At 41.1% G+C, this 21,867-nt stretch overlaps 1 protein-coding gene across 1 annotated transcript in view; it reads right to left on the bottom strand.

Moving 5' to 3' along the window:
• LOC126187602 (nitric oxide synthase-interacting protein homolog) overlaps positions 1–21,608 on the bottom strand; it is a 72,561-nt gene extending 50,953 nt beyond the window's left edge. The window contains exons 1-2 of the mRNA XM_049928791.1: positions 21,375–21,608; positions 6,405–6,595 (exon numbers count right to left, since the gene is read on the bottom strand). Coding sequence (XP_049784748.1) covers positions 6,405–6,580 — 176 coding nt within the window. The 5' untranslated portion in view covers positions 6,581–6,595; positions 21,375–21,608. The remainder of the gene's footprint in view (positions 1–6,404; positions 6,596–21,374) is intronic.
• Positions 21,609–21,867: the final 259 nt, after the last annotated feature.

Consider the following 21,867-nt stretch of genomic DNA (forward strand, 5'->3'; position numbering starts at 1 on the left):
GAAAACAAATGCAGCGTCGTACTACTGTGCCACATTGCTCAGTAACTCATTGTGGTAGTTTAGAATATTTATTTTTTTCAGATGCGGCAGCCAGTTAGATGGGTATCAAATATGAAGCCCAGAAAAAAAAAAATCATGTTTTAAAAATTATGAACGCTGCCCTTAAGTTGCATTTGATGTACATCTAGATTTTGTTTAATCTGACTCTGTTGGTAAATACATAGATGAACCTTTTCTTTTTCTTCTGCATTCTGGGCGTACATGTGGACAAGGAAAAAAAAAAAATTTAAATTTCCAGATTTCTCCCGGTTAACACTCTCTGTATGTACCCGTCCCTAGAAACCAGGCAATTTTGCCAATATTTAAAAAATCACTGCATCAAATCTACTTTTTGGATTGTGGCAAATTTGGTACCATTTTGAAGCTGCACTTTTCTACTTTAATTCTGTGCAAAAGAAAATACTTTGGAATGCACAGCTTTAAGGTACAGTTATAGAAATCACATAGGTGTTTTTAAGAATTTAGAAAAGTCATACAGTTATTTATTTTTAACTAATATTATGGCACTACATAACATCTTTCTGTCAATCTACAATAATTGCATACAAATTTCACACAGCATCATATTGTTTTTTAGTGTGGAAAATTTTGAAGCAAGGTTCCAGAAAGAGTGAAACACCACACTGTTCGCATTTGTACCGTGTCTCTTTGCGAGAAGCTTTGCCATTCTCTTTCTTGCTCCTGGCACTGCAAACATGACGCACACGAGCAGCATATTTCTTTGTAGTTGGAGGTATGTGCTGCAAAAAATGTCTCTTTGTTAGCCAACCTGCAGTTCCTTCATTCCTTAGTATGACTTCAACTGTATCATCTTTCAACAAGCTGAGCTGCAAGCACTGTTATGAAGTCCGTTATTGTGAGTTTCTTGCTGTGCACTGCATTGTATAGCCAAAAAGCATTTGATACTCCGATCAGCAGCACAGTTCTGTGCTGGAATGGATTTACTGCAGGTGCTGGTATCCGATATACACCCCAATTTTATTCAGTTTGTAATCCAGTACCTGAAGTGGTTTCATTACTACAGACCCATTTTTCTTAGTATGCATACCAAATTTGGCCTGATGCCTTGTAGACAATGTATACACCTCCCTCTTATCCTTCCACTTCATTGCTAATACATTATCTTTACACCGGAAAGACATTTCGCCCTTTCTCAGCTTATTAGATACTAAATCTTTATGTAATCCTTTCCTACATTTGTTCACAGTACCAACAGCTCCAGTACCTTTGTCAGCCAGTTGTTGAAAAAGTTCTGGACTGGAATAAAATCGGTCTAAATACACAGTATGACCTTTATTCAGCAAGCCGCTGTCAAACAACTATAGCAATACAACAGTGGACGAAGAATTGTCAACAATATGCTTACCAGCATAAACTTCAAAGTTTACAACATAGCCACTACTGGCTTCAGCAACAGCATAAATTTTCAATCCATACTTACGAGGCTTATTTTGCATGTAAACATGGAAATCACACAACCTCGAAATGGGCATATGCCTTCATCAATTGTCAGTTTTTCTGAGGGATGATGTGCCCAGATACATCGCTCCTTCAAATTCTTATAATAAGGTAAAACTTTATAAAGTGGGTGAAATCCATCTTCACCTGGTTTTTTCTGTTTAGAATTGTCAACAAGATGTAAGCACAACAGTATCTGAGTAATACGCAAACAACTCGTAACTTGGGGGCAGAAGTTACAACAAAGAACAGGATTAGTGCTCCAGTGGTCCACAATTTTTGGCTTTCTTGAAATACACATGTGGGAAAGCATACCCAAGAAACGCCTCATCTCACTTGTAGTTACTGGCTTCCAGGAACTCAAAACTGAATTAGGCTTCATGCTATTTCCTCTTCTTTTCTTCTGGATTGTCTGTGATGCATACAAATTTGTCTGTACCTCGAGTTCTTTTACATCAGTAAAGAACACTTTACTGCAATTCAGTACAGAGCTTGAGTCATCAATATTCACTAGAATCTGCCTGGGTGTAGTGTTGACAGGCAGAGGTCAGTAGGTGTCAAATTCAGTCCAGTCAACATCTTTTGGATGTGGCGCAGCCGCTGGATTTGAAGTAACACCTTCAACAACATTCTCGTCTGCATCTGAAGACAAGCTGTCGTCGATCTCGCTCTTTAAAAGGAATATCACATTATATGTAACTACATATATCTCTTACAGAAGACATGTTCAGAAGAAATGTGTATACTGCACAATTACGAGCAGTGATATCCCATTGAAAATTCGGGAATACGTATCTTCAAACACACCATTGTATTCAGAATTGCCAGAATCACTCTCTACATTTTCCAGAGTCCTGCTATCATTAATCTAATCCGTGATTTCTGTGTCTGATAAACCCTGCCAAGACATGATTACAAACATGAAACAACAGGACGACGTAAGGAAGACAGAACGCAAAGTTAAGTTTTAATATGAGTTACGGCACCGTAAACAACACTGCTATGCCATCTACAGACGCTTTTTGTTACTGAATATCTGTAAAACGTATATTGCTGGCCAAAGCCGTAGAAATAACGTTGCAGTGTTTTGCATTTAATTAAATGTAAATTTTACGGGTCTGGTGATTTTCGCGCGATCCTAGGTCCGTAAATTTTACGGGTTTGGTGCTTAGAGTGTTAAAAATACACTTTTGCCAGGCTGAAAGCATATATTTTCCATTTTAAATGACACTATACTTTCCCTCAGAGTTGTAGAACTTAGCAATCATTTGAATGATGAAGGTTTCATATACCAGCGTAGAACTTCCCGGCACTTTAGGAACAGAAACCAGCAACAAACAATGCATTTTGGAAAGATCATTGATGCACAGAAACATTTACACTACATGTTTTCATATTACAAAAACATAAACATGAATTCCATCAAATACAGCACAGTAGCTTCCAAAGCACTGAAATTGATGTTGTGCTGTGCAACATGCTTTTGTAAGCCAATCATAGTTCATGTCACACAATCTCGCCAGCCAATGATAGCAGGTATTCAGAGAACCGGACACATCATGCAGTCAGCCAACAGCACCTTCACTATTACATACAATACAAATACAAGAAAAGCAAAGCTTTCACATATAATATTGGTCACCAAAAATTTTAGCTTTTTTTCTGAGCACATGGTTAGCAAGATTCTAAAAGCATACTTAAATTGCAGTAGTCAGACATTTGTGGTAAGTATGATTATAAATTTCACTGATGTGCACCGAATGTTTCGTGGGTTACCTGGCTGAATACATGTTCTATCGAGCACCTCAACTTTTCGACAGAAAAGACAATTATATGTGAAACTCCTCAAGAACGCAACTTGCACCTCTTTTAAGGATAATTATGCTTTTTGCTAAAACTGTTATCTATGAAAGAATTGAAATAAATATGAAAAACTTATTTTGATGCTTGGAACTTTTTAGCATGTATTATCTTTTAAGATATAGCAAACAAAAATGTGCCAGTAAAATTTTAAATAATTGCAGAAGAAGGTGGTGCACATTCTCACACAACACATAATTCATCTTGAGTAAAAGGAAATTTACTTGGACAGTAACACTTCTCAAATGACCATTTACAATATTCTCCCATGACCTGTTACATATGATGTCATGCACATCGAAAACACTTTGTTATATTGCACAGTCTTCGTCCTAAAGCCTTTGACACATTTTGTTGTCAGCGGACACTTGTGTGTGCATTATGAGTGGCTGTTTGCTAATTGCACATTTTCTTTGCAACTTCAGTTTTATTTTGGTGCTATTCTCCACTTTTGTTTTACTGCCGCAATTTTATTCTGTAATAATGGGCTGAAGTAAAATTTTTTGTTAGGGTATCAGTTCTTACCAGCCAAAATTACAAAAATGTAACTGAAAAGTAAAACAATGAAAAATTCTATGAATTCTACAGAAATTTCTTGGGGTTTTCCTGGATGAAAAAAATTCCTGCCTTTTTCCTGGATTTCCTGGTTGTCCCGAGATGTATATGCCCTGGCACTTCATATGATAGCCCTTTGTCTATTACAGTGATTACGCCTTCATTACCCTCCACAGGTTGCTTCATCCCACTGGATATTTCCTTACCTTGTGAGAGAATGTCACAGCTCATTTTGTTGATATGTTTCCTCCATTTTACCCTGTTGTTTTCAATTTGGTTATGTTACATACTTTTAGAGTCTCCCTAATACTGTCATTTCTCTATCTGTTGCTCTGTTATAGCCTTCTACAGCCCTCAAAAAACTCATATAGGTTGCCCATTTCTTATTTTAGTATTTCTAAATGACTCAAAATTCATTTATGCAATGGAAATTAATTTGCTTTTCTGTCCATGTTTCATTATTAATATCTGTTCAATGTTCCACTAATATTTTCAAATTTTGCTACTTTGTTGTGGATGATCTTGCCTTACTCATATACGATTTCAGACAATTAATATGATTAACATATGCATCAGTATAACAAGGATGTACGCAGGATTCAAAATTTATTACTATATTTGTTTCACAAAATTTGAAAAGTCTTTGAGCTCATGTAATACAACCTGTCTCTATGTAGTTTTTCTGTCTCTGTCTGCAATTTTAATGTGTAGAAAGGATGTGCAAACAGTGAAAGTCCAGTTTGGAATATTAACAATATTATGAAAAGGATACATTGCTACTTACTGTAAAAATGACACGCCGAGTTGCAGACAGGCATGATGAAAAGACTGTTACATATAAGCTTTTGGCCAAAGTGCTCTTCTGAAAAGAGAAACACATGGTCATTTACTCCAGACTGCAACAGGGACATGTTGAACAGAAGCAACAACCTGGTAACATCAAGAAGCTGTGATGGAGGATGAGAGTGGAGTTAAAGGCGGCAGAATAGAGCGGAAAGGAGAGAAACAGATAAGGGTGAAATACTGGTGGGTGCACCAGCAGAGAGCAGTGCACAATGAAGGTGAGGGGAGATGATAAGTGAGGAGGTGACAGGACAGATGAAATGGAGTGTGTGGGACAGTAGGTTACTATAGGTTGAGGCATGATGATTTTGGGAGTGAGGAAGGTGTTGTAAGGATAACTCCCTTCTGTGCTGCTCAGAAAAGTTGGTGGCGGAGGGATGATCCAGATGGCATGGGTTGTGAAGCAGTCATTGTAATTAAGAATATTACGTACCCTGAGACAGAACAGGCAGTTGTACATAACACACTGAATTTCAGTGTCTGCTTCACAACCTGGGCCATCTGGATCAACCCCTCCACCACCAGCTTTTCTGAACTGCGCAGATGGGAGTTATCCTTACAACATATTCTCCACTCCTGAGATTATCCCAGCCTCAATCTACAGTATCATCCTCTCCCTACACCCATTTCTCCACCATCTGTTCTGTCACCTCCTCACAGTTTGTCTCCCCTTCACCCTCATTGTGCACTGCTCTCTACCAGAGCACCCACTGGTCTTTTCACCTTCTCTGCTCCCCACCCTTATGCTCCCTGTTCCACCCCCCACCCCCCTCCCCACCGCACAGCCTCCTGACACTGTGCCAAGCAGCCCTGTCATGCCACCTATACTCCCCGCATGCTCTTCCAGGCAGAGCTAATTCCCCTTCCTCCACCCGTACCCTGCTATCCTTCCCCATCTCACTCCAGATTGTTGTTCCTGTTCAATGCATTTTTGTTGCAGTCTGGCTGGAGGGACCGGAGCTAGTGACCATGTGTCTGTGAGGTTTGCTTGCTTGTATGCATGTGTGTGTGCTTTTCTTTTTTTGACAAAGGTTGTGGCTTAAAGCTTATATGTAACATTTTCTTCATCGAACCTGTCTGCAACTCAACGTGTCATCTGTACAGCGAGTAGCAATCTATCCTTTTCATAATATAGTAAAAAGGAGATGCATTAGTCACAGTTCTTTTTAAGGACCCATAACACAAAAAATATCTAATCAGGAATGTTTGCAGCAGATTCGAAACTGGGAAAACATGTATCTAATGTTTAAGCATTCATCCTTCTGCTTCATGAATATTCTTTTTTAAACCTGTTCCTTTACCATAAAGTATTAGTCTATGATGTTGAAAACTCCAAAAATATGTTTCACAATGTAGCTACTTGTCCAAATACTTTTTCAGCAAAAAAACAACCTAATTAATTCATAGGGGGCAAAATCTGGACTAAGTAACAGCAGCTCAAACCAATGGTCAAGCTTCTCCCTATTCATTCCTTTTACTTTAGAATATCTCACAGCTGCACACAATATTTACAACTGTGTAGTACGTCAACTATTTTTGTACAAAGAGAATTAGGCCAGTATATGAATGGTAGAGAAAATAATTAATGTAAAGCAATAACAAGAAAGTGATGTTAAGTGACAGCTTACGTAATAACAGGGTCTCTGCAAGGCTGCAATGTCAGGGAACAGCAATCAAAATCTTTGATAGAATCCTTTCCCACCCTCTGAGTGTTTGTTCCATAACCTGATGCCTGAGCATCTTTCTTCTTTTCATGATACGTGTAGACTGCTCCCGCAGTGCAGTTTCTTGCATGGCGTGTCATCTCTTATCACTTAACCTGAAACAGAACCAAAGAATAGTAGCATACCAAACCACATGTAATAGAATATAAGCAATCTCTTACCCACTCTCTTGTACAAAATTCACTGTCATTCCTTGACAGTAAAGAAAATGAGTATTTTACACACAACACCATTCTTGCTGCCTCATGTGCTGTGATTACACTGACTGTTGAACTGTCTTGGAATTCTGGTTGTGATTCAATATCATCATATGTACATGGAGACCTGACTTTCCATTAAAGATGTTATAGCAAGTGCAAAATTTCAGACCTTTGCTTCTTGTGATGACATTCTGACTTGCACTCGATGAAACGGTGGTGGTGGCAGTGAGGAGGAGGAGGAGGAGGAGGAGGAGGAGGTGGTGGTTGGTTGTGTAGGAAGGAAAAAATAATGGGTGTACTTCCTCACCTCATTAAACCTGTTTGTGCATATTCATGTGTGCCTAAGTATGACCCACAATTTTTTCTTGATACTTTATAAGATAAGGGGTGCTGCTACATGCTAGGATTTGCTAAGGACATGTTAATTTTAAGCTGCATCTCCACTTGTGTGCATGTGTCAAGGCGCACAACTCTTCTTCAATATGTGTGCAGAGAGAAACCACACATACTAACCAGTGATCAAGCTTTGCTGCAAGCTGCTGTTACTGCTATAGTTGGTACAGTTTTGACACAATGACAAAATTGTGTGAGGAAATAAGCATAAGCACTATGTTAATGGAAAGCTTATGTATTGTAAAGTATGTGTGAGTGTGGTGGAAGAGATAAAGAGGGCAAGCAGTATATTGTCTAAAAACTTTACTCTTATGTCACTGAAGAATTTCGAGGTAATATGTCATCTTGTTGAGCCATTGTTAGCAAAGGAGAATACAAACTATAGAGATGTTACACCAGAGACTTCAAGATTAGCTCTAACACATCAGTTTATAGTTACCGGAGGACAATTAGCAGAGTCTGATATTTACAACATAAATATCTAACATAATTTTGAAGTTTACTAGGCTCTGGAGAAATCCCTGGAAAGCTATACAAAGGTAAGTTAAGTTGATGATTACTTATTATTTCTTTCTCTGGAAAATGAACTACTTAGTTGATGTTTAACATTTACAGCTGGTAGGGCAACGATATGTAAATATGTGGTTATTTCAGAATTGTGTATGTGTGTGGGTGGGTAGCCGAGGGGGGTGGGGAACAGTATGTCTTATTTTATGAAGTGTTTATTTATTTTCAGCTTCCAAACTCTATAGAAGAGTGGTTGGATGAAGTGCAGAATGTTAAAGTGAGGTGAAATTTCTCAAACTGTATGGCGTGGCTTTGAAAAGCAAACATGCAGCTCTCGAGTACAATAGTGGAAGTAACTATTTCAATTACCTACAAAATTCAAGTGTTATTTCATTTTCTCTCATTAACACAAACTGTTTAGTTCAGTCTGTGAATATATTCAGGGGAGACTCCTGTGTCTGAGGGCAGTGGACAGGGTGCGCAAATTGGAAGCATGCTTGAATTTGCACCATTGTACATGCATAGTTGCCTCTTTAAGCAGTGGCCACATGCACCTAGTGCTTACAAAAAGCTGCACAGGTGTAAACAAACCTTTACAATAACAAATATTTTAACTGTCAACACATGATAAGTTTGTGATTAAACAGAACTTACAAGACCTAAACTTGTTCCAAGTCTGATTCTGGGCCACTCCTTTAGAATAACTCAGCTAAACCCCATTTAGGGAAAAAATTTTGGTGCCAACAATTCACTACAAAAAGGTTTATATTGCCTAAAAAAATTCAAAACTATTGTCTACGACACTCAGCCACAAGTAAGCTATCTAAAAGGGCTATATAAATTAATAACAACGAAACATGTCATAATATTATGTCCTTATTAAACAATGTCATTTTCAACAACTACACTGTAAATAGACAATGCTTACTGTGTTTCTGAATACTACAATGCACGGGCCGTATATGAAAACTTATGCACCACGCTACAACTGGAAGAATTCTTTAAAGCATCAAGACACGTAACAGTGCAGAAAAAGAATTGTTAACTTCCGGAAACGTACACTCAATCCACCTATGGAAATTTGAGGCTAAATGCAATAGCTCACAGAAAAAGAATACAAACAATAAAGGACCCACTTTGACTCACTAAGCTTGATTACGTAACTATATCTTTTAACAATCAAAATGAACATTTTCTTCTTGTGGGGTAACACAGCCATATGTTTATTAAAAGACGTATAGAAGTATTCCATCTCGGCTCAAAAAAAAAGCCAAGTTTGAACACACAATATGTCTTTTAATAAAAAGAAATCATGAAAATATAAGCTAGAAAGTGTGCAAATATAAAAGCAAATCACTATCTAACCACAATACAAATGAAATGTATTCCACAAACAAGGATTCCAAGACAAGTGCACAGAACTCATAAAATTGATACTGAAGCTTTGAAAACGAAACAAGAATTTCAGGAACAGCTAAACATAGACTCAGAAGACTGGGGGGAGATTTAAACAATGTAAGTCAAAACAGCCCTTGAGATAGCACCACTCAAAGATACAAAAAGCAGAGATGGTGGAATGAACAGCGTGAAAAAGCATTACTGCTTACAAAACAAACCTGGCAGAAATGGTACTCCACCAAAAGAAGTGACGAGTGTTTCAACTTAAAACAACAAAGGAGTCAAACATAAAAAAAAAAACAATGAGGGAACTCGAAAGGAAGCTTGAAAGAAACCAGATATCACTAATTGAGAAAGTCTTCCAAAGGAACACTACTTGAACTTCTGTAAAACTTTTAAACAAAGCCTCCAAACTTACCAAACATCTCAGTGCTTCAAAAATGAAGAGGGGAAATTATTTCTAAATAACGAAAGAAACCGTGAAATACTAGCAAGCTTTTCAAGTTGTTATTAAACTATGAGGAACCGAGAGCAACATTTCTATAACAAAATCCAGGGTGCACTGACACAAACTCAGAACCCACTAGCATGGATGAAATCCGGAAGTACGATTAAAGAACGAGAAGCCCCTACAAAAAATTCAGTACCTTAATGCTGAAATGTGGAAAATGGCACATGCTAGTTTGAAGCAGATGAACTCCTTCAAAAAATCTGGGAAACATAACCTATACCAAAAGACTAGAAAACAGCAATAGTTCACCAAATCCACGAAAAAGTAGATAAAAACTGACCCCTACATGTATAGAGGAATTTACGTCCTTCCAGGTACTTATAAATTCTTTCAAAATCATCACAAAAACAGGTTGGAAAGCTAACTGGATCAGACTCAAAAAGAGCAGGTGGTATAGCCAAGGGCTGAGAGAAGGTCATGGATAACAGAGACCAAAGGGTGATGAGAGTAGCATCGGTCTATAGCCTGCAAGCTGCTCATTGAGTCACTACTTATTAAAACACTGTGAAGGCAAGCCTGTGCGACAAAATGAAGGGCCCTATTAATGGCTAGCCGCTCTGCTGTGAACATACTACACGATCCTGGTAGTAAATGTTGTTGCATGCCAGTAGGAGACGTAAAAGCATATCCCGCCTTATCTTTAGTTTTAGAACCATCAGTGTAGAAGATGGTAGCACCCTGGAACTCTTCAAGAGTGGAACATACGAAACACCACAATATCATATATCCCTGGACCCCGGAACAGGTTGGTCCTAATCCGTGGTCGAAGCACCATTCAAAGGGGGGGGGGGGGGGGGGGTGCAGGATGAAATACATGGGGACTTTCCCACGAGTGGAGATCCCAACAGGGGGAAGTGAGACTTATTCCAACATGCAATCCCACCTGAGGGCAGACATCAGGAGGGAGACATCCCTTGTTTGCAAAGAGGATGGGGTACATGGGATGATCAGGGAATCGCCGAATGGTGATTGCGTCAGAAACGGGGAGTTGGATCCATCATGTTTGTAGATGGCGATTCCTCGCTACTGCAAGGAGAATATGGACAGGATTAGTGCGAAAGACACCGGTAGCCAGACACAGCCCATGATGATGAACAGGGTTAAGTAATTTCAGAATGGGAGGAGCTGCTGAGCCATAAACCTAACAACCATAATCTAGTCTGGACAAACCATAACACTGTAAAGATGGAGAAGAGTAGCACGGTCTACACCACAAGATGTGTGGGGCAGAAGGCAGAGAGTCTTAAGCTTCTGCATGCAGGTAATCTTCAGGTGGCAAATATGGGGCAACCATGTCAGTTTTTTTATCAAAACTAAGGCCTAAGAAATGGGACTGTGCTACAAAATTTGGGTGCTGGTTCCCTGCATAAAGTTCTGGATTCGGGTGTACTGTTGATCAATGGCAAAAATGCATAACCTGCGTTTTGGAGGGAGAAAATTGCAAGTCATGAGAGAGGGGCCAAGCAGAGGCCTGTCGGATGGTGCCTCAGAGCTGGCACCCAGCAGATGCTGAGTGGGAGCTTCACCAGTAACGAAAATCGTTGACATACAATGCTGGGGTAACCAGAAGCCCAACAGAGGTTACAGGCCCAATGATTGTTTTGTTTTGTTTTAAGGCACAAAAACAACTAGGGTCATATATGCCCATGTCAGAACTGACAAGCCCATTGATGGCAATGAGTGACACTTAACACAGAACCCTGTGGGATACTGTTCTCCTGGATCCAGGAAAGGGAGGGGGGGGGGGGAGGTGGTGCTGATTGAAGCGCAAACTCATACCTGGATAAAATGTGATGGCACCAAGCCGCTTGGTATGCTTTCTGTTGGTCAAAGAAGACTGCGACACAGTGTTGGCTGTTATAAAAGCTGTCGGATTGCTGTTTCCAAGGTGAGTAAATAGACAGTTGTAGACTGTCCTTCCCAGAAGCCACATTGATACAGGGACAAAAGGCCCTGAGATTCCAGTATCCAAAATAATTAGAAGCTAACTGTTCTCTCGAGCAGTTTACAAAGTACGTCGCTCAGGTTAAATGAGCAGTAGCTGTCGAGAGATATTGGGTTCTTCCTGGGATTAAGGACAGGGATAACTATGCTGTTGAAGACCCTGAGTAGATGTTGCCACTGGGTAACGTCCAAGCACTGGATCATCTGGTTGTGGATGGAATTTGGACCTGGGGCCATGTCATGTTTAGAAGTATGAGTCTTCAAGAATCCCCACTCAGTTTGGTGGGTGTTGAAACACTGGAGGGTTTCTTCAAGTTGGCGTTTCCGTCAGAGAAAGGTAGCAGGATAGCAAGAGGATGCTGATGCTGTCGCAAAGTGTGTCGTGAGGTGTTCTGCAAGAGCCTACACAGAGCACCCTGTAGGATAAGACCCTGGACAGTTGTCGCTGGAGGCCCAGCTTGGACCAAACCTGTGATGAAGAGGCATATATTCCCAGGGAGGAAACACAGCGTACACAGCATTCCTTTTTACTCTGCTTAATAAGGTAGAGAGGCTTAGCATGGAGACACTTAAAAACAATAAGGTTGGTCTGTGCAGGGTGCTGTTTAAATCGTTGCAGTGTCTGTCGGCAGTCCTGCATAGCGACTGCTACTTCCTTGATCCACCATGGTACCAACTGACAACGAGGGGGACCTGTGGATAGGGAGATAGCAGTGTCAGCAGCTTGAAGAATAATGGCAGAGACGTCTTTCATGACCACATCAATGCAATCTGAGAGAGGTATAAATGCCAATTGGCTTTGCAGAATGCCCTATATGGGGGCCTGTCTGCCTGGCAATAGCAGAGGAACGATAGAATCACCAGAAAGTGGTCACTGAGATCATCATTGGGTGACCAATGTAGGGAAGCCACAAGAGCAAGGGAGGGGATTGTGTGATCGATAGCAAAAATGGTGCTATGAACGGCATTGAAGTGGGTAGGGGAACTGTCATTGAGAAGACACAAATAAAAAGTCCATAAGAAGTTGAACAATGGAAACTCCAGGTAGGAATATCAACAATATGGAAAAGACAGTCTGCTTCTTACTGTACAGCAAACATGTCAAGTTGCAAACAGGCACAATTAAAAGACACTTACAAAAAACTTTCAGCCACAGTCTTCATCAGTAAAAGAGGCAGAAACATCGTTCATACAAACAAGGAAGCACATCTATCTCTCTCTAATACACACACACAAAACTGGCAGCTGCAGCATCCTGAGCCAGAACGCAACTACCAGGTAGGATACAAGCAGGAGGTTGTGGGCCAGGAAGGTGAGGAAAAAAAGGAGCAAAAACGAAGAGGAGTGGGCAAAGATGAGCGGATGCATTGGTAGAGGGCTGCAAATCAGGGTGTGAGATGAGAATAAGGAGGAGATAATAGGACAGAGTGGGTGGAAACTGTTGGGTGGAGGGTTTGGGGACAGGTTTACCCAACCCCATCATGGTCCGGGCCACCTGTGAAAGCAAGTCTGCTGCAATCATTGCATAGCTTTTTATATTGGTATGACTACCAACCAGCTGTCCATCAAGACAAATGGCTACTGCCAAACTGTAGCCAAGAGCAAAGCAGACCACCCTGTGGCACGCCATGCAACTGAACATAACACACTTAATTTCAATGGTTGCTTCACTACCGGAGCCATCTAGATCCACCCCTCCACCACCAGCTTTTCTGAAATATGCAGATGGGAGTTATCCTTACAACACATTCTCTGCTCTTCTAATTATCCTTGCCAATTTCCCCGTTGTAACCTTCATCTTGCAGTTTTTCCGTGTGTCTTACGCAAGCTGACCATGCAGATGTTGAGATGCTGTCTATTGCCTCATGTGTAAGTCTCTCAACATCTGCAATTTTGACTGTATTGTTCTTTCCCACAATATATGCTTTCACCTGAGCCCATACCAGCTACACTGGGTTGTAATGGCAATGGTATGGGGATAATCTAACGATACGGTGTCCACAATGCTTTGCAATTTCATCTATCTCATAAACTCTGTATACAGGCTTCTGCTGATTGACAAGAACCAGCAATTCTGCTCTGGTATGTGATGAGTTATGAGGTATACCATTAGATGACAGCCATGCAATAATGTCTGCCTTTTTGGAGTTCATTTTTTGGAGCTTTGTTCACTTGCACTGAGTGGATGCTCGCACTGTCCATGACTATAACTGAAAACGCAGGAATATGTGGCAATAATTGTTGTGTAAACCACCTTTAGAAGACACCGTACATCATTTCAGAGTGGTAATCTTCAGAATTCTTAGTCACTGATGCCTTAAAAATCAGTTTACCCTGGGGAATACAGCCAGCATCTGCTGATCCGATATGAAGCACTGTAATTCTGTTACCCTTACCAATAGGAACTTTTAATCCACCATATCCATCACTCATTTTCCAGCACATAGCCCTTGTGTGGTTCTGATTAACAAAAGTTTCATCTAAGTAATAAATTCGAGATGTGCCAGCTTCTCTGGTCTCCTGCATTATTCTAAAAAACACAGTCCTTGCAGCTACAACATCACTACATTCCATTAATAATTTCCTACCATCGTTCGTTCTCTAATACTTGAACCGCATGTCTTTCAGTATCCTCAGCATGGTCCATTTGCTTCCGTTAAAATTTTCAGCTTCTTTCATATGCAAAACTAGTTTCTCTGCTGTTGAATACTCGCCTTCAGCATACATGCTGAACACTATGTGCTGCAAAATGTTTTTCGCAAAATCATCTGGCTCACCCACTTCCTTTTTGCGGTTGTGTTGCCTCCCTGGCGATTTGAAATCACCTGAGCCGCAGGCTCGCATTGACATCTTAGCTTCGCTGGATATTCTCTAAACAGTCCTGGAACCAAAACCACACGTTTCAGCTGCCTGTTCCTAGCACTTGGCAATGGCATGACATGCGCCTTGTGCCAGCGTGGATTCAGCGGAAGATTGTCTCTTAAAGTATTGGTCCACACGAAACACTATTCCTCTTGCCTGTTGATGTAGCACTTGGCGAGATTGCTTACCATCACTCATAATGAACATTATAAATGCAGTCAGCACTCAGCACGGAACTACGACTTAAATAACACAGCACGACCTGCACAGAATGAAGACAAGAATGTCACTGGCGCATGATTGGCTGTGAGTCACGTAGTACAATTCCGCATGCTTCTGCGCATCCTACCCTTTCGCGCCTTCATAGCTGCTCTCCACTCTAGTACTGATCAGGTAGTGGGAATAATGTTTCATCACAACAGAGTGAGTCTGGCTAGGGAAGGGAAGGCTGCAGGGTCATACGAAGCAGCATTCATTCATCCACTACCTCTCAATGAGATGGCCATTTGAGAACGGCCAGATTTTTACAGCTTGATATGCTTCACATGCCAAGGATCCACCCTGATACCACCCACTCTTATCAGGGGCTCTCCCCACGGGTACCACCAAGCCACAGCAAGGACTGTCTGGCACAGTGGCAGTTTCCAGGAGTTCTGATGCTCCAGGAAGACAAGCAACCACTCCTTGGCATACATGGGGAGGTAACAGATCAAGTATCACTAGTGTGATCCCTGTGTTGTCAGGGGGCTAATTCAGATGGGACAAAACAGCCCCACCATATGGCCTGGCTGCATGTGGTGGTGACCTAGCAAGGGGCAGGGGTGCTATACCAAGAAAGTAAGGAGAGGAGAGGAATCCATGCCATATATACCAGGGAGGGAGTTCCTCCCCAAATGGCTCACACAAAAGACAGAAAATTTAGAAGTGGAGGTCAAACCTCAAGAAATGGGAAGGCACCAAAAGCCCCAAAAATGATGACAGAGAACAGGCAAGAGGAACAAAATCGCAAGGAATACCAGGAACCAGTTGGATTGCCAGGTTGACATAAATAAAAACACTGATAAGGGAAAAAGGGGGGGGGGGTTGGCAGTGGGGAAGGTACCACGATGGGGAGGGAGGACATGGTGAAGGAAATGTAGCCCAGGAAGGAGGAATGGGCTGCAATAACTAGGGGCCCCATGTGCACCATGCACAAGCCCACAAAAGAACTTTTAGCCCCCTGGGAAAACACTCCAGCATAGCTTACTCCAAGCTAACAACCAATCACGGGTACCTGACCTCTTCCAGAGGACATGGAGTACACTCAGCAGAATCCCTATCAATCATGGTAGAATTGGTGATCTTACTGCACATATGGGAAAGACTTGGGAGACTTGGTGATCTTACTGCACATATGGGAAAGACTACCACCGCAGAGTGCACCTGTGGTTCTCGACGACAGACTAACACACACATTACTGAGGAGTGCCCTCAAAATTCATATCCTGAAAACCAAACAGTCTTCATGGAACCTACAGTAGGTGTAATAAATTACATACATAATATGTCAGCAAATTTGGAAATTATGTACACATTTCAATTGTATTTCTAAAGTGATGTGGAACTGACATACAATTAATAATTATAATTTCCAGGTCGTGCATTTTTTGAAGTGCAAAATTTTGCATTTTTGAACATTTAAACATGGTTGCCCATCTTTGCACCACTTCAAAATCTGATCACGAGCAGATAATATCTGAGCAGATTTTTTCTGACGGTTCTTCAATAATGCGTATGACTGCATCACCTGCAAAATCTTTAAGGCTATTAATATAAATGATGGACAAGTTTCCAACACACTTCCTTAGGCCAGACCTGTAGCTACTTTTACATGTGTTGCATCTAGCACTGTTACCAAAATCCATGTTATCAGTTGTGAACATTTATTTGCAACTTGCAAGACAGTTCCAGTAGTTAGACACAGCCAGATGAACTTATACTACACTAGCAACTTGAGCTTCAATGTGAGAAGTTCAGATAGAATTACATGATTAACAAAGTATGTGGTGACAATGAGTTATTAAATGCTACAGTATTCATTAACATAATTAATGCTTTATTAGTAACACAGAAACTGAAATCTCATATCAAAATTAATTGGCATATTGTGCATTACATGTGTTTTTAAGAACTTTACATGTGTAACTAATTGAAATAAATATTGCAGAGAAAGCTCAATACTGCACTGAAAGCTACAGATCACTGCCTAGCTTCCCACACAGTCTTTCCAATGATTTGTCGAAAATTAATTTTCTTTTCCATAATGTCTAAATCTTTCAAAGAATACATTTCTTGTTCTCAATCTTGTATCTGTTTTCCATCTAAAGGTCATCATGTTTTGGGACCCATGTCTAAAATAACACATATGTGAGATATTTTTAATCTAGGAACTTTTACATAGACAGGTTACTAGTGCTAAATGCAACCCCCAACCTGGAGGACTGGGTCTTTTTCTGTATGGTCTTCATCTCTCAGCCTTTGTAAATTCCTCTACCCACTGTAAGTCAGCGGTGCTGGTTTTGGTCCACCCCGAGTATTCTACCTCCTTGGTACCCTTAATCTCTGATGGATGGGCATTCCCCTAACCACCCCCTGGGCAAGTGCCCGATGGAAGACCTGCAATGTTACCTTCAGAAGATCCAGTAAACTACTAGACATTCACAATGTCACAATAGCAGAAATACAGTAAACAAAAGTGTTGGGCAGGTAGGCCTATATACAAGTTACTGTTAAATATACAACTTTTAACATTAGTAAATAAAGAGGTCCCCATGAGTTTGGAGCAGTCTTCTGCACCTAAAATGATTTTCTATTCACAATAATACCCTTTGAAGCAACACACTAATAAACTGTCCTGCACCAATTAATAACAAAGATGATAGGAGATTCTAAAGGAAAAGTTGGAAAAGATGTCATTTTCTAACTTACTCACAGACAACAGACACAGAAAGGCAATTAATGTCATATGACCATTCCAAGGAGCAGAAATTGGATCAAAACACAATCTAGGAATAGGTACAATGAGAATCAGGCTGAAAGCACCACCTAAAAAGAAAATTGGGCCTAGAAATGTGACTAAATACAAAGTTGAAGTTTCAAACCGATTTGTTGTTTTAAGTAGCAGGGTGGAAAACATTTAATGATCAGCAATGAGTGCATAAACAGAATAAAAGCAGTCATCCTCACAGCTGCAAGGAGTAACCTGTAGAGAGTAAAGAAAGGAAAGAAGAGCTGGTGTCATTAAGAATATGAGGAAACTGAAGGTAACATTGTGAAATTATGAAGGAAATGGCTACAAGCAAATAAGAATCTTAAAATACACTCCTGGAAATGGAAAAAAGAACACATTGACACCGGTGTGTCAGACCCACCATACTTGCTCCGGACACTGCGAGAGAGCTGTACAAGCAACGATCACACGCACGGCACAGCGGACACACCAGGAACCGCGGTGTTGGCCGTCGAATGACGCTAGCTGCGCAGCATTTGTGCACCGCCGCCGTCAGTGTCAGCCAGTTTGCCGTGGCATACGGAGCTCCATCGCAGTCTTTAACACTGGTAGCATGCCACGACAGCGTGGACGTGAACCGTATGTGCAGTTGACGGACTTTGAGCGAGGGCGTATAGTGGGCATGCGGGAGGCCGGGTGGACGTACCGCCGAATTGCTCAACACGTGGGGCGTGAGGTCTCCACAGTACATCGATGTTGTCACCAGTGGTCGGTGGAAGGTGCACGTGCCCGTCGACCTGGGACCGGACCGCAGCGACGCACGGATGCACGCCAAGACCGTAGGATCCTACGCAGTGCCGTAGGGGACCGCACCGCCACTTCCCAGCAAATTAGGGACACTGTTGCTCCTGGGGTATCGGCGAGGACCATTCGCAATCGTCTCCATGAAGCTGGGCTACGGTCCCGCACACCGTTAGGCCGTCTTCCGCTCACGCCCCAACATCGTGCAGCCCGCCTCCAGTGGTGTCGCGACAGGCGTGAATGGAGGGACGAATGGAGACGTGTCGTCTTCAGCGATGAGAGTCACTTCTGCCTTGGTGCCAATGATGGTCGTATGCGTGTTTGGCGCCGTGCAGGTGAGCGCCACAATCAGGACTGCATACGACCGAGGCACACAGGGCCAACACCCGGCATCATGGTGTGGGGAGCGATCTCCTACACTGGCCGTACACCACTGGTGATCGTCGAGGGGACACTGAATAGTGCACGGTACATCCAAACCGTCATCGAACCCATCGTTCTACCATTCCTAGACCGGCAAGGGACCTTGCTGTTCCAACAGGACAATGCACATCCGCATGTATCCCGTGCCACCCAACGTGCTCTAGAAGGTGTAAGTCAACTACCCTGGCCAGCAAGATCTCCGGATCTGTCCCCCATTGAGCATGTTTGGGACTGGATGAAGCGTCGTCTCACGCGGTCTGCACGTCCAGCACGAACGCTGGTCCAACTGAGGCGCCAGGTGGAAATGGCATGGCAAGCCGTTCCACAGGACTAAATCCAGCATCTCTACGATCGTCTCCATGGGAGAATAGCAGCCTGCATTGCTGCGAAAGGTGGATATACACTGTACTAGTGCCGACATTGTGCATGCTCTGCTGCCTGTGTCTATGTGCCTGTGGTTCTGTCAGTGTGATCATGTGATGTATCTGACCCCAAGAATGTGTCAATAAAGTTTCCCCTTCCTGGGACAATGAATTCACGGTGTTCTTATTTCAATTTCCAGGAGTGTAAAACTTATCTACTTGTAGGCACAAAAACAGGTTAAAAAAATAAACTGCACAAAACAGAAACAATGCTTAAAATGTCAAACTGAATCTACTCACAAATATCATCAAAATAATCACATCAGGTAAATGTGTGCCACAGTCAACAATCCGAAAGAGGTTTTTATTACAAATCTAGAGCGATGAAGGATAAGAATGACACTAAGATTATTGAACCATGCAAAATTTTATTAACAAGCTACGAATATTGTGACAATATGCCGGACAGTTTTGATCCAGAAGCACAAATTATAAATTCCAGCAGCACCAGGGTAACAATGACCAAATTCCAGAACCAACATATGAAGATGTACTGGGAAGTATAACAACCTAAAATATGGCAAGACAACTGAGAGCGATGGAATTCCATCTGACAGATACTCAAATGTGCAGGAAAAGTACTGCACTCATAAACTAAGACATACAAGCAGAATGGAAAGAACCATTAATAGTCACAATACATCAAAAAGTAGACAAGGATTATCAAAATGGATTTCACAGAAATAGATCAACTAATGGCAATATATTTATAATCAGAATGATACATAATGAAGTGTGGAAATGTAAACACAAAATATGATGAAACTTCCTGGCAGATTAAAATTGTGCGGGATCTACACTTGAACTTGGGACCTTTGCCTTTCACACGCACTTGCTCTATCAGCAGGCCACCCAAGCACGACTCGCAGCCTGTCCTCGCAGTCTCACTTTCACCAGTACCTCGTTGTGCAAATCCTGCTTGGGTAGCTCACCTAGTAGAGCACTTGCCTGTGAAAGGCAAGTTTTCCGTTCAAGTCTCAGTCCAGCACACAGTTTTAATATGCTAGGAAGTTTCATATGAGCACACACACTGCTGCAGAGTGAAAATTTCACTCTAAAAAAGACATTATTTGTCTAGTGCCAATAACTCCTTTCACAGGCAATCCCAAGCCCTAGCGCACTTGGGATTTCAAGTCAACTTCTAAATCTTTGTAAAATTTGCATGGATGACAACAAAAGTAGTCTTTTGGTAAATGGAATAAAATATGGCCATTTTAAAAATAAAACTGGACTAAGGCAAGTAGACGGTCTATTTCTCTTCACTTTACTGTGCCTTGGGGGAGAGAGTTGTGATGAAACTCAAGGTAGTACCTGGTGGCTTCCAACAAAGAAAAAAATTTAAGGTTTTAGCATATGCATATGAAATAATGCTCACTAGAAAAAGAGAAATAGATATTCACAGTTATTTGTGGAGCTCATGCAAGAAGCATCCAAAAACCTAAGAGTAAACAATCAAAAACAAAATACACAATAGTTAAAAGATGAAATGAACAAGACAACCAGCTGCATCTCACAACTGGGAAACATAAATTCAACCACATTTAACAGTTCAAATTTCTAGGTGCATTGATAGAGGAACAAACAGAAGTGAAAATGAGACTGCAAAATGCTAGTAGACATTTCTACAGTTTAAATTACTGGCACTAAAAAGATGCTATTTAACAAATCCTAACCTATGGAGTAGAAACATGGAGTTTAACCGAATTGTAAAGATGGAAGAGCAGGCACAACACACAAACCCATATGCTATCATGAAAAGCAACAGTAATGAGCACAATACATTCCAGAAGAATTTAGTGGTGAGGACATCTGATAAGAATGAAAGAGGATGTAGTGGTTTCAAGAATATTCGTGAAGAAGAGATTTGATAATAGACCAATGTGGAGACCCAGGAGTTCATGGATAAATGAAATTAAAACTCTATGCATCATGCTGGGAGTAAATAATCAGGAAGAAGTAGCACAAGATAGAAGCATTTAGAGGCAACTTGTGAGACTGGCACAGTAGCTTCAAGTCACGTAGAACTGAAGAGGAGGAACAAGAAAACTAATCATGTCATTCTACTGTGATATTATAACTGTGTTACAAATATATTAATGATTCTCAAGCATAAATTAACAAACAAAATCAGGGCGCTTAATTTCAAGAAGACTTGAATATATCTGTGAAAAAGAAAAAATACGACTAGATCTATATATTTATCATGCTCTGATCCGCAGAAACATGATCAGATATTAGTAGTAAACTATCATTTGCATTTCTCCAAATGCGTAGAACAGTCAAGTTCGAAATTCGCCAATGATAGGGTAACAATAAATAACAGAATATATACAGAAATGACTCTTATCACCCGATGAAACGTTTTATACGAATATCGCATATACTCTGATGGAGAACTAATGTACTAAAACTAAAGACGTTTACCTCTTGCTTGTTTTTGTTGTGAAGGTGTACTATATAAATTTCAACTTCTGCGACCACACATGAGTATGTCACATTATATGTATCTATAAAGGCAACAGATACAACACAATCACCCTAACTAGTTTTTATTATTTCATTTTTTCACTGAAAACTCTTCGCTATTCCTTCAAATGCACAAAACTCACATTCTAAAGTTAAACATAATCAATAAATTGGCTGACAATATCGATAACTCAATCGAACTTTTGACATGGTCGAGTATCGCTACAGACTAATTATCTGGGTACGATTTAAGCAGAGATTCCACTGGCATGATTTAAAAGTCGGATTTACAAGGTCGTGTATACAGGCGATCATCATAGGCCGCACCACCCGCTCCTTCCGCCTCCATGATTTCTACCTCACCATTTATGGTCGTCCTATCCACCTCACTCCTACCCTCAAATACCTTGGCCTCACACTGGACGCCACCTCACCTGGACTCCCCATCTAC

Source organism: Schistocerca cancellata, chromosome 5 (genome assembly GCF_023864275.1).
Source record: "Schistocerca cancellata isolate TAMUIC-IGC-003103 chromosome 5, iqSchCanc2.1, whole genome shotgun sequence".
Classification (NCBI taxonomy): Eukaryota; Metazoa; Arthropoda; class Insecta; order Orthoptera; family Acrididae; genus Schistocerca; species Schistocerca cancellata.